The sequence below is a fragment of the Leuciscus leuciscus genome (genome assembly GCF_965113295.1).
Source record: "Leuciscus leuciscus genome assembly, chromosome: 21".
Taxonomy (NCBI): domain Eukaryota; kingdom Metazoa; phylum Chordata; class Actinopteri; order Cypriniformes; family Leuciscidae; genus Leuciscus; species Leuciscus leuciscus.
The window spans coordinates 32,355,710-32,370,192 of record NC_138745.1 but is presented as its reverse complement, the minus strand read 5'-3'; the positions used below and the strand labels follow the sequence as shown (position 1 = coordinate 32,370,192).

Sequence of the window (14,483 nt, the reverse complement as noted above, 5' to 3'; positions counted from 1 at the left end):
GTGTTCCTGCCAGCCATAGTTTAAAAACTAACTTTCAATAGTTTATTAGTCACAACTTTCTTTCTCTCACGCTCTCTCTCTCTCTCTCTCTCTCACACACACACACACACACACACACACACACACACCTCGTCTTAAATGACTCAGCTGCGAGCCCTCATTGAAAGGTCTCTCGAAAGGAGGCAATTATCACCAGACAAAAGCCAGACTTCCTTTGGCACAGTCCTCTGAATAACCTTCGGATTGCAAATGCTCCCCCCGCCGAGGGTGACCCCGTCACTGACCTTAGAGGATCATAATTACAAACAGATGAGGGGAGAGAGAACAAAATGGTCATATAAAATACAAAAAAAAGCTCTGAAAGAGACCAAAACACGATCTCCAAGTGTTTATAACTAGGATCTCTTGTGAGCAAATCCTGATTATGAATTCAGACAGCCATATTTTGTAGTTCTTTTCAGGGGGTGTTTCAATTAAATATTTTAGGTCAAAGGGGTTCAGCTGACAAAAAAAATTACTTGTTTGCTTTTTTTTTTTTTTAATGACCGAAGCTTGACATTCACATTATGTAACAAAATACTTTTTCTAAACACAAAACATAATGCATTATAAATTACATGTCTGAAGCCATACATGTCTGATTTTTTTTTCTAACCGCACCGTGGATTTTTTGTGGTATTAACTAGGGGTGCAACGGTTCAAATTACTCACAGTTCAGTTTAAGGGTCATGGTTTCGGTACGGTTTGGTGCTGTGTTCAGGAAAAAAAGGACTAAGTACTGTTAAATAAAGATAAAGAAAATAAGAACAAATAGGCTAATCTAATCTACAAGCACAGCACAAATAAATACAATAGAGCAAAGATACAAATAAAATAAACAGTGCTTTTCAGGCATCTAAAGCAGTTTTCAGGTGCAGAAATTGAATAAAGTAAATCACATGTAAAATAACACTGCATGTTTCACGGTAAAGATTAATCCTTATTAAAGTTAGAAAAGCTATTCAGTCAAGAGCAGTGAGTGATTTCCTTGGTGGATTAACATTAAAAGCACAGACAGCAGGAATATTAGGCTGCTGTCACTTTAAGACATAACACACTGATACAATATACTGATAATGTATAGCAGAAATATTAGGCTGATGTCACTTTAAGACATAACGCACTGATCCAAAATATGACAGGAGTAGGGCTAGGTATCGTTAAAAACACTACAATATCGATACCGGTTCCTGAACGATACTTTTTCCCGATACCAATTTTATGAAATCCATTTTAACAAGATTAGCCTACATTATATATAACCTAAAAAAAACTTTGGTTTTATTTTTTCCGTTTGTTGACTTTTTTTACAGACTCAAAGACTCATATTGTTGCAAATATTGCATCGCACACTGTTGGCATCGAGCCTGGTGAAATGTAGCCACATCTTTTATCTTTTCCACATCTTTTCCATCTATTGGCGCTTTTCCACTGCATGGTACGGTACGGCTCGGTTCGGTACGGCACGCTTTGGCGCGTTTCCACTGCATGGTACGGTACGGCTCGGTTCAGTACGGCTCACTTATGGCGCATTTCCACTGCATGGTACGGTACGGTACGGCTCGCTTTAAATGGTACCACCTCTGTTGAGGTTCCAAGCGTACCGTACCGATACTAAAATGTGACGTGAAAACACTGCAGATCACTGATTGGTCAGATAGAATCATCACTACCAGCGTCATTGTATTTACGACACGAGACACTAAACCCGCTAGATTTAAATAGCCAGTAGACAACAGCCAAAGCTGTAGCACCTGTTTTAAAAGTATTTGCAAAAAAAAAAAAAAAAAAGTATAAACTTCAAAAAATAAATGGCTGAATCGTGGTCAGTGGATGAGGTGCAGTCAACGTTCCTCTCGTTGGTTGCAGAGGAGCGGATGGGGAAACACGGAATGAAAAATTCGCATTTAATATGATGATGTCATGGCAGTAGAGACGGCAACTATAACGATCAGTCCCACCCACTTTGAAGCGGTACTAACTGCAGTGGAAAATCAACCGAGCTAAAGCGAACCGAACAGTGCCGTACCGAGCCGAGTCGTACCACGCAGTGGAAAAGCGAAGCGAGCCGAACCGTTCCGCGCCGAGCCGAACCGTACCGAGCCGTACCATGCAGTGGAAAAGCGCCATATGGGGAATGGGACGCTTACACACTACAGCCTCACGTGTGGTATGAGCCCCGTCTCTGGGCATAACCGGCGTAAAATTGTGTTTTTCCTTGATATCTCGCCACAGCCAATCATGCTGCATGCTTACTGGCTCACTGATGTTCAAGCGCAAGACTGGAAAGAGAACTCACTATAATTGCGCGCTGTCTGAGATGCGGCTTTCCGTGTGCACGCTTCGGATAAGTGCACACACACAAATCTTCTCACAAGTTCTCATTCACGTCTTCTTGGGCTTGAATGTTTAAAATGGCAAGGCTTAAAAACAAGCGCAAATGAGTTTGTTCAAACACAGATTGCAATGCGTGCTGTTCAGGTGTCAGCAGCACTATCAACACCCAGGAGATGACGGTGTAAATGACTGGTCATGTTTGAGCATATGGCACTCGCATTGAACAAAGTTTACAAAGAGTGACTGTGATGTCCTGTGTTATAAGTGTATTGGGAAGCCAAAATGCGTTTCAATTGACAGAAACATGTATTAGCGGAACTGTTTTACACGTTATTTTCAACAAAACTTAAGCGTTGTCTGATTTCAGATTAACCGCAGTGCAAGTGTGTGCCGAAGAGTGTGTGGAGACCGGAACAGTTTGATTTTTTACAGAGAACCGTTACACCCCTAGTATTAACTCACTGTAGAGCAGAACCTACTGACTGACACATTGCTACCATTGCATATTATACAACATCATATCACCCTGCCTTAACACCATTACTTCAATCTAAAGACAATGGAGCGTAAAGCCCAAATCCACAAGACCAGGATCATCGAATCATCATGCACGGTGACCTGCTGTTGGCCTGGCTGATCCAGGATCAGAACTTATTTTGCTTCAAAAGAACCACATTATGACATAAGCATATTGCATACTAGCATGGGGCTTTTTCATGTCTGACGCCGATATCTAGAGTGCAGGATGACAGAAATAATGCATAGACAGACGTAATACAATTTAAATGGCAATGACACATATAGCCAAATCGTCCTATTATCAGCAGAACACTGATACACACTATCGTTGGGGGTGGCGGGGCTTTTTTACTTAGGCATATGCTCATTTATTTGATCACTGTTTACACATTTAAATACACCACGTAAATAGAATGCCGTTTCATGCACGAGATGCTGCAAAAGATGCGTGGTGAGCGCAGCGTCTTTGGCGTGCTTGCATTGATAAACAAATGAAAAGCGCAATGGAACGGAAAAACTGGATTCATGCATTAGGTCTTAATGTGACAGCAACCTAATATTCCTACTCTCTGTTTTTAATGTTAATCTGAGTCTGAGGAGGGGCGGAAGAAACAACTCTCTCCAATATTATGAGTTTGGACTGCAGTACACATTTGAACCACTAGCTGTCAATATTACATACAGCACCTTTAACAATATTTGAAATATATAGGAGTAAGGCTAGTAGTTTTTGCTGTCACTTTATTTAAGGTAATGGGTCAAAAACACCAAAAACAATAACTGGCCCTATTTTATTTGTATGTATTTATTACTTTCTTTGTGATGGCGCCAAACATGCTCAAATTGAACTACTGGCCCGACCGGACAGTAGAAAAAAATCCTTAGTGTTGAGCCCGGACTGCTGTTTGAAGCAACAATGCTAATCTTACAGAACATGCCGAGTCATTTACAAAGTCCTGGCATTCTGTCAGGGAACTAGAGAGAAACAAGCAGGTCAAACTTGTCTGGAATGCTGCCATGACCTTTAGCCTAGTCGACACACCGGAATGATGCTGGAAGGAGGAAACCATCATCTCTGGGAAAACCGGCTTGCTGGATTGTTGCATTTGCCAAAGCCGACACATCTGCCAAGTGTACAAGGCCCTGCATAGGCTACTAATATAGCCTAGTCTAAACCAAGAGTGCCCAATCCTGCTCCTGCCGATCCACTGTCCTGCACAGTTCATCTCCAACCCTAATCAAACACACCTGAAGCAACCAATTAAGGTCTTCAGGATCACTTGAAAATTAAAGGCAGGTGTGTTTGATTAGGGTTGGAGATGAACTGTGCAGGACAGTCGATCGGCAGGGGCACCCCTGGTCTAAACAATAACCACCAATCATGCTTGGCAACTGTGATGAAGACAAATAAATGTGAATAAAAATAAATTCATTACATGATTATCCAACTGAGCTCAAAATCCCAGACAATTAAAAATAGCAGTTTTGCAATTCCACTTGTTGCCACTAGAGACACTAAAAATACCTCACCACAAGCTACAAACACGGCTACGTAAAATAAACGTGTAACCCGCATCTTGGAAAAATAAAGAGGACTGCACACAATTAGCTCTTTTGAAAGCCTACCGAACACATATCTGCACTAAACAATTGCTAAAATATTGACAATTTCATAAATGTTCGTTCAAGCAGGTGTAGACCCATTGCTAACTCTATTGCAATTCTGTTTAGTGCTGATAGCACAGAGAAATTACATTTAATCAATAATTGTCATTGTACCATCATAGTTATTCATGATGGATGTTGATCAAAATCCTGATGGCACAATGACATGATTTACAAACACGGTCAATGTGCAAGTGAGACATTTGCAATATCTACAGAAAAACTAGCTGTGTTCAAGGGTTAGCCTACATGAGTTGAGATTTAGAAGAAAACCAGCTACACCAGATGAATATCCAGCATCAGCACGCGGAAAACATTTATTTAACGAATGTTTGTTGACAAAGCAGGAGGAATTTGCGGCTTTCACTGAGGTTTCAGGTGACAAAATAGAGCCTCTCTTCTCTCCTATAACTCGGAAGACAAAATGACAGCAAAAGAAACAGTCTAAAAATAAACTTCTTTCTTTAAGAAAATTAGAGACACTCAAAATGACATTGTAAAAGGAAATTCAGAGAGATTTGTGATGTCTTATGCATGTCACACTCGACAAACAAACACTTCAGGTGCATTAGGGGAATGCAATATAAAGATTTTAGACTGTGATTGATAAAAACATCTCCACGATCTGCCTTTTAAGAGAGATCGTTCGTAATATCGTGCTACAGTGCTCATTAAGTTCTGGCGCCTGCGTTCCAACATACTGTAAAGCGCAATGTACATTCACATCCCATTTGACAACACAGCGAAAGGTTTACGCTTACATGACATTTCAGTTTTTCACCATCACAAAAGTTTAGTATTATTTGCTTGTTTTTTAAAGCTTTGCCAGTTAAAAAAAATGTCGCATGCCATTCTGACATAAGATTTTCTGAGTGTACACATGAAGCGCACACACACACTAAAAAAACCTGTCAAACATAGTAATAAAATAAGTTCTCTTTTGCATCTTATTGCGCTTAAACTGTCAAATACACACAAGGTTTACATACAGTCATTTGTATCTGTAAGTGAATGTAAACAGTTCGGATGTGTATCAGTTTATTAGATCCGTGCATTAAGTCTTAAACTGACAGCCGCCTAATAAACCTGCTGTCTGTGTCACTAATGTTAAAGGTCCCATGACATGAAATTTTCACTTTCTGAGGTTTTTTAACATTAAAATGAGTTCCTCTAGCCTGTATATGGTCCCCAAGTTTCAAAAAATTTCAATCGGTGTAAATCGAGCTTTTGCTATCTTTCTCTGCCTTTGAGAAAATGGAGGCTCATACACGCTGATTATGACGTCATAAGGAGGAAATGTTACCTCCCCTGTCTCTGCTTTGCCCGCCCAGAGAATATTTTCCACCCATGAGAAAATGCGCTAGGAAGTAGGAACGCGCGCGCGCGATTTTAGTTTGTCCACGAGAGATATCATGGCTTTTGAGCGAGCGAAGCATAACAATTGCTCAATAATTGGATGTACAAATGAACACCGAAGGGTCAATACAGAGCTGGGCTTGCTGAACGTCTGAAACTAAAGTCTGGATCACTCTCTTTGGCTCAGCTACACACCTCAGACAACTAATGATATATAAGTGTGTTGCTTTACTGTTTATGGTTACCTAGATTTTACACGTAGAATGTGGCTGTAACATTAGTTATGCAGCTATGCAGTTTATGTGTGTGAATACACACACTGTAACGCGAGTGTTGTACACGTCTTTGTTATTTGGATAACCGTTTTCCTGTTGGTTATATGGCGCGCGCGATATCCTCATTTCAAGATCGCAGAGCTTGATGTAATTGTAATAAGATAAATTACAGACGTTACAGCTCTCATGAAAAGGCAACAGTAGGTTAGCGTTAGCTACATGATGATAACTGTAAACCATCCGAATAAAGTACCGTATCCAGACATAATATTTTAAACTAACCATTCGGAAACGTCCTGCTGGAGCCGCTGAGTTGCAACTTCTTCATCCGTTGCTTCTCCATCTGGATCAGATTCTGGGTCAAACTGAAATGCTTGAAAGACTGCGTGTCTTCGTGCCATTGCAATATCCAACGTAAACATGCACGCCACGTTACCGTTGCGCAAGATGGTCAAGGCCACACCCACCCTCTACCTTGCGCCGCCTTTCTCCTCCTTATTAGTATTTAAAGCTACAGACACCGAAACGGCCTGTCTGAAGGAAGCTCATTCTGGGACTGGCTTGTAGTGGCTATAATTCTGCACTGAGGCTGAATTTTTGGAAAGAGATTTCAGATACAGTACTAGGGACCACTAATGACTATATTAAAGCCTACAAAAAGTAGCATGTCATGGGACCTTTAATCAAACACTCACTGCACTTGACTGAATAACTTCAGTAGCTTTAATAAGAATCAGCTATATATTTAATTAAGGTGAAAGTGCTAAATGCTACTGTTACAGTACATTTCTGTATCTGAAAAAAATGTATGCACTATTTCATTTCTTATATTGTATTTTTTCCTATTATTTGTAGGGTTGTCACAATACCATAAAAATGTCTTACAATTCTTAACCAGCTGAAGTTGTATCGTGATACCATGCAGTATTGTGTTAATTTATAATTCAAATCTACAAATGAAAAACCAAACTTTCATATAGTGCTGGGCGGTGTACCGGTTCATACCGGATACCAGTGTTTATTTTTGTTACGATATGAATTTTTTAAATACCGCAATGCCGTTGTATGTCGCTTTAATAACGATTGGAACGAGGCGCGGTCCTTTTTCACAGTTGCACTGTGGTGATGCACGCGTTACTAAGCGTGACTTTGAAGATGGATAGGTTAAACTATAATTGATAGCTGTCAAATTATATTACAGTGTTTCCCATACATTGGTTCACAATATCAACACAGCCTTTTGGAAAATCTATTTGTGGTTGGCATTGACAATGACATCGTTGAATAAACATGAGCACTGCACGTTTCAAAATCAAAACGCGGCGCGGGTGTTTTTATATGAATGTATCTGAAGTAGGGTTGGGCGATATGACCAAATTCTTATTTCACGATGTGAGAAATTTAATTCACGATACCGGATATAGGCCTATATCATGATATAGCTATTTTGTGCTATCTAATTTCTGTTATTAAAAATAAGCAAATTACAAATAATAGGAAAATACAATATAACAAAAATATGAGTTAAACTAATTACATTTTTAAGATAAATTGGTTTATTTAACATGCAGTTAGAATAAGTACAGAAATGTAATAATCATAATAATTTATTGAGAAAGGTCGCATGTGACCGAAACGTTTGCCCTTTTTTATTTTTTTCTCAGTAAAAGCACTGGAAATGATCTCGCTTTTTGACATTTCTTCGTCTTTTGTGGAGTGTGCGGACTCTTGTGAAGTGCATATATTCTTAAAGCTAAAAACTAATTATTGAGTCAAGAGCAGTAAGTTATATTCTCTTTAGTTTGATTCACATTAATGACACAGAGCGGTAGGTTTATTAGGCTGCTGTCCCTTTAAGACCAAACGCACAGATCCATAATACTGATACACATCCGGTTTACACCCAACCGTTTACTTTCCTTGAGACATAACCAGCTGTGTTTACATGAATATGCCACACGACGGGCATTTTTACATAATTGCGTGCGTATTCGATCATTCAAGCGCAATAAGACGTGAAAGAGAACTGAATTCGTGATCGCCACCTGAGAGAGGCAGCTTTCTGTGTGCGCACTAAAGCAGTGTGCCAGTCATCCTTTTCAGAGTTGTATAGCCTAACTCTTTTTAACATCAAGCACGTCCCACTGTTTAAACTCTCATTCATGTATTTCATCACTCTGAGGTGTCAATAGTGCTAATGCATACCGCGATATACCCGATATAGCAAAATCTCTAACGATAGACATTTTATACCGTGGTAACGATATATATCGTCATACCGCCCAGCCCTAATCTGAAGTGAACTGACGGTCTTTAGAAAAGTTTCTTTGTTATTGAATCTTTCTTTATCTTTCCTGATAAAGCAGCGTTTATGAGCATTGCTGCTTTGTGTACAGCCGTTACCGGGGATACCGCTATTTCTGCCGCTCCTAAAGCGCCTCCTGCTGGCACCTCTTTGTAAACAGCCTTGCAAACCTGTATTAATACTAGTATTTTTTTCTACAATATTCACTCATGACAGTAAAATAGGGCATTCTAAGCCGATCTACTGCAGTATTTCCTCTCTCACTCAGTGCAAAATGGGTTTTACACCCAGTCATGCTTGAAAAAAAACGGGGAAAAAAACCTCATATACCGTGAAACCGGTGTAATTTAGAAAAATACCGTGATGTGGATTTTTGGTCATACCGCCCAGCACTACTTTCATTAATGCATAGATGTAGGCTAAATGAAAACAGACCAAATTTTCCTCTGAATACTTCATTAATGAGAATGAGTAACTGGCTATTGTTACCAATCAAATGAAATCAGAGTAAACTATTTTAAAAATCTGACAAAAAGTGACATTTAGATGTCGTATTAATGCATTTGCACTGCTATCTTATGAGAATAAATATAAAATAAGAAAATAAAAAATAAAATGAAATAGGCCTACTTTTAGATGGTAAACTAAAGCCGCCAGTGTTATAGATGGTAAACTAAAGCCGCCAGTGTTAATGATTGAGTCACTGAATCCTTAAATTCGTTAAAAACGACTGCTTCATTCAGGAACAAAGCAAATTACTTTTTATGAATGGCTCAGTAAATCAGTGATTCGCCCGATTTATTCAGAAACAAAACAAAAACAGCACTGTCGAAACATCAGGAGCCCTTTTGCCCGCATATCATTAAATTTCCAACTCTGACTGGAGAGCATTATACATAATTTATAATGTTAAAATCACATAATGATGGATGTGATTGAACAGAGTGCAAAGCTGCTATGTTGATGAATTGAATTGCATCTGAATAGTCAACGCAAAGATGTTTCTAGAAACAAACTACACCTTTGTAGGTGGCTACACCTGTTCCAGAAGTGGTCAAATGAGCAACGGATAACTGTGAGGATACATTCTTATATAAAGATATTATGGTATTGATTAAGTGATGCATGAGCTGCTATTTTTTCTAATCATTTCAGACCCTTTCTCTTGATAAGGAGCCCGAACAACAATAATTATATGACATTTAAAATATATTTTTGTACCGAATGCTTATAGAGGTTCAAAGGGAGCTCAACTATTGCAAACTAGCTACTTGGTAACCTTTGAAAAAGCAGCCTATCAGAGCACACAGTCAAGCACACGCTAATGAAAGCACAATTATAGAGTTATTTATGGTCTCAGAGAGTTCCCACGCTGTTCAGAAAGAAAGTTCTTGCACTTAATATCACCTCCCAGTATTCACAGTAAATCCACTAAAAATGGTGGTTTGGGCATTAAAATGATGAACAAATGTGTGTCCGATACACAAATAAAAGCCATAAAACTGAACAAAACATATTCTGACAAAGTTTGTGTCAGTGCTTGAAAAACATCTTCGGGGAGTTGTAAAAACTTGTGACCCCCTGACACAACAGCTAGAGAACTAAACAGACAGTAAATCAGATTAATCCAGCCTTTATGGATAACAAAACATTTCCTAACCGTTGGGAGAAACCCACTCACATTCCAAACAATCCGTAAGTCAGAGCTTTAACCAGTTAGACGCGTCCTACAGTCGATTGCTGTCAGAGAGATTGTCGTCACAAGATTTGAAACGGCTTAAAACTGACATAAAATATCCCCCATAGTAATAAGAGAGCCTGCACGCCTCCACCAACATACAACAAATGGTAAAACGAAACAAAACTAAACTGGTTCTCAATTGTTATCCCAAGAATCACCAGGGCTTGTTGAAAATCAGAGCCAGGTCACCCAGACCACCGGTATTAAGGTTAGGCTGTAAATTGACTCGTAGAGAAAATGCACACTTCAAACTAGGGCTGTCACTCATTAACGATTATTTTGGCGATTAAACAAAATAAGTAATCTTTTTTTTTTTTTTTTTTTGTGGTAGTAAAAAATAGACCCAAGCAAACAATAGCCTTTAAAATTGCTTAAAGTACAAGGAGGCAATAATAATTGGTTCAAATAAAGTATCAAAAGCAAGCAATCATATGGTTTTATTGAACAACATTTAATCAAGTATCGTGACAGCCCGAACTAAAAGTGTCAACCAATGTTTACAGTACAGTACACAATTTACAACTAAAAATGCGTTTTGGCTGTTTATTTACACGACAATGCTGTCTGTCCTTCTATTGACAGCTCCGCAACTACCACTTTGACAGGTTCATAAAGAGTTTAATGAATTGAGCGGTTTAGTCATTTTCTGAAGAGACTCAATCACTTCATATGATAAACAGATTTCAGTTTATGTTCGCTGATCACAACTTATGTTAATAAAAGGCTAATTTCAATCTGTTTATCATCTAAAGCGATCCAGTCTCTTCCGAAAATTCGGACTAAACCGCTCAATTCAAGTGGATTAGTTTTACGATCTTAGGAACTTTTTGAAGTGACAAAGTGGTAGTTGCGGAGCGGTCAATGGAGAGACAGAAAACGGTCAGATTTCCTTAAAAATATCTTCATTTGTGTTTCAAAGATGAACGAAAGTCTTATGGGTTTGAAACGACATGAGGGAGAGTAATTAATGACAATTTTTCAATTTTAGGATGAACCAGGATAACCCTCTAAAAAACAAGCACACTTAAAAACCAGGCCTCTCTATTCCAACGAAAGAGCACAAGTGTGAAAAGGCTCTTGACACCCGAATGCATGCTCCATATTTCACAAGGGCCTCAGGCTTATTTTGTATTTCTATTAAAAAAAAATCTTGCATTAATTGAATTCTTCAAACAGTGCAAACCAATTTAAAAAGAAAAGCTTCTCCTACCAAACAACCAAACAGCCTCAAACATTAAACAGCCACTCTTTATGAACCTCCACATCAAGCAAGTACAAGAGACACTTGACATGCCGCTGTCATAGACCACGTTTACATGCAAATCATTTTCTGATGTTTATTCTAATAAAAGATGCACAGATCCAACCAGTGCAAATCAGAAAAACCAAGAATATTCTCTTCTGGAAATACTAAAGAAGCTCACTCAGGAATTTAATGATCTCACTAATTTTCATTAACATCCTTTACAATACACAAAAGAATGCAATAGATTGAAAATGTCTGGCATTTCTTTTTTTAATGTTTGTAAAATGCAAGGTGTTCAACATGACCTCATATTCAGATCAATATTTGCATGTGCCAGGGGTCTTTTTTTTTTTTTTAGATAAAGTAACAATAATGTTGCCTTATTCTGGTTAGGCACTGACATTAATATGTTTGTGACCAAATTCTGATTAAGATGCATGTAAATCCAGTCAGTGACGCTAGCGGCCCCGGGGCCTAATAAGAATGCAAAGAATCTCATTCAGGGGCCTTCGGGGCTCAGCCTCACTCTCCAAGGTTCCCACATCTTTAGACGAAATACATTTTTCATTCATTCATGATTATATGCATTCAAGAATTTTCTGTATAGAAATTGCATTCACAAAGAGCAATTTATAGGCGAAAAATATTTTCACAAGCATCACTAGATAGTTTTCTACATAGAAATACCCATGACTTTTCCAAGTGTGGAAAAAACGAGACAATTATTAAATAGATAGCTAATTCAATCAAAATAAGAAATTTTATTAAATTGTATTTACGCAGCCTCAAGCCTCATGTTGTTCAAACCATATAACTTTTAGAAGAACTCAAGAGGAGACGTTAGGCAACATGACAACCTCAGTCACCATTCACTTTCACTGTATGGGGGAAAAACCATGGAAGTGAATGGGGACTGAGGCTGTCAGGACCTAATATTCCCCGTCTGGGCTTCCCAAAGAAGCAATTAAGTCACAAAGAATTGGAACAACAACATGAAGGCGAGTAAATTACAGAATTTAATTTTTTTTAAACCAAATTATCGCTTTCAAATTCGCTGATTTTTCCAGATTTCCCATGACAGCGGGAATGCCCGCCCTCTGGCTGCCGCGTGTCGCCACTACAGGAAAAAAATCCAACAAAATGTCGGTACCTCCACGGTCACATGACTCCTTTTGTGTTTTGCTGCACGATTCGGGTCCGAACGGATTGACACAACCCTACTTTCACACCGCAAATAGCCATCAAATAAATCCAACTGTATAAACCACACTTTAAATTCGGTGCAAACTGCAAAACGGGTCCAAAACACCGTGTAAAACGCTTCACAAACAGTCGGCCATTTTGTTGCATCCAAACCTGCGCAGACTGACAGAAAAAAAAAACAAGTTTGTATCGCAGAAAATCGGAAGTTGCATGGTTAAAATCGTACCGATTCCTCGTCCTTCTCCATGCCTGTGGGCATCTGCGGCACGGCGCGGTTGATGGACGCGTACTCGTGCAGGTCGGGCAGATCCTCGCAGCGGTAGATGGGCAGCGGTTTGAGAGCGTCCAGCGCCCGCGCCCTGAACGACAGTTTACTCATTTTACTCTATAAATCTATCCGATCCCCTCACAATCACCCATAAAACCGTCACAGATCTCATGGAGGAGGGTGGATGGAGTTGGAGAATGAGAAAAAATAATGGAATAGAAGAGATCCAGCGAGGAAAAGCAGAGGCGGGTGTGTGTGTTTTCTCTCGCTGCCTCAGTGCGCCATTCACAACATGGCGGACATTAAAAACTCCTCAGCCGATTGCGTTCTTCCCTCCTCCCTCACAAACTCCCGTGAACGCGCACCTCAGCCATTCCCGCACGGCTCGTGCACGCGAGCGCGGTCACGAAACATGTGCACGCGCACACATATTATACGTATAGGCTAGACCAGTATCAGATATTATTGAGGGGCTTTATTAACCATCCAAACAATGGGCTACACAATGTCATACACTTATGTCACATGCTTCAACTGAATTAATTATCATAGCTGGCCAATTAAATCGACACAGTAACTCAATTAACGCACAACAAGATATCATAACATATCTTAAAATACATATGTGCTGTTTGAACACTGGTATTGGTTACATGTTTAGTTTTAGTGCCAATATGAACACATGCACTCATGAATATGAACTCTGATAGCCTAAGTATAACTTCAACTCTTATTTTTTCTGTTTAGCTAGCAGTAGGCCTACTGATCCATGCCATATTAATGTGCATTTGGTAAATAAACTGATAGGCAATAAAATACACCCGTCGTTGCATTTATATGCATTGTCACTTTACAATTCAACATAGACTTGTTTTCTTTTAGCTTGAAACTTTACAATAACTGTATGCTTGTTCATGTTCCAAACGTGCATTTTGTCAATTATGTTACAATCAGTTTTATCTTGTGTTAGGAGACGGCGCCCTCTTTTGGTCAAATGAAGTTAAACCAAAGAAATTAAGTTGACTTCACTATTTATAAATGCATACTGGAAACTAACAAACCAACAAACACGGTAGCCTACGAAAAAGGCTTAAAGATAATTCAAAGCCTATTAAGTTGTCCTCCCCCCAAAAAACATGCCACGCAGACACCACATTAAATTACACAAAATATGGAGTCAAGCAAAGGAATTGTAGCCTACTATACAGGCTGAACACTGGATTATGTTTTACAAGAAAAAAAGAAGAAGTAATTTCCACAAACACAAGAACAAAATGCAGCAATAATGGTTCAAATGGAAACAAACAACACAATGTATAGCTTTTAATGGAGACTAAAGCCACGTCATCTTCAGTGTATAAACTCGAATGGCTTTCAGAAAACTGCCACATGGTGGTGTAATGACATCGATAACACACTTCACAGAACAACAGTTTCATAAGGCTGCAAACTTAGAGTACGTGACAACTACAAAAGTCGGTTCCACTTTATTTTAAAGTGACGTAGTTATTGTACTGAGTAGGCTAATA

General features: G+C 39.0%; 1 protein-coding gene and 1 long non-coding RNA gene across 6 annotated transcripts in view; one reads left to right on the top strand and one right to left on the bottom strand.

Annotated features, from left to right (window-relative positions):
* Nucleotides 1–14,483, bottom strand: part of epc1a (enhancer of polycomb homolog 1 a) — a 39,739-nt gene that overhangs the window by 20,386 nt on the left and 4,870 nt on the right. For 2 of the 5 annotated variants that reach the window (XM_082151885.1, XM_082151886.1), the window contains exon 1: nt 12,913–14,483. This exon is cut by the window's right edge and continues 442 nt beyond it. The exons of 2 other annotated variants lie outside the window; for them this stretch is intronic. In XM_082151885.1, the coding sequence (XP_082008011.1) occupies nt 12,913–13,065 (153 nt within the window). In that variant the 5' untranslated portion in view covers nt 13,066–14,483. Of the gene's footprint in view, nt 1–128; nt 285–12,912 lie in introns of all 5 variants that reach the window. One more of the 5 variants, XM_082151888.1, reaches the window with a different exon arrangement.
* Nucleotides 2,226–4,248, top strand: LOC309485240. The gene is made up of 2 exons (XR_014201115.1): nt 2,226–2,352; nt 2,418–4,248. It is a non-coding gene; the product is annotated as an uncharacterized lncRNA (long non-coding RNA).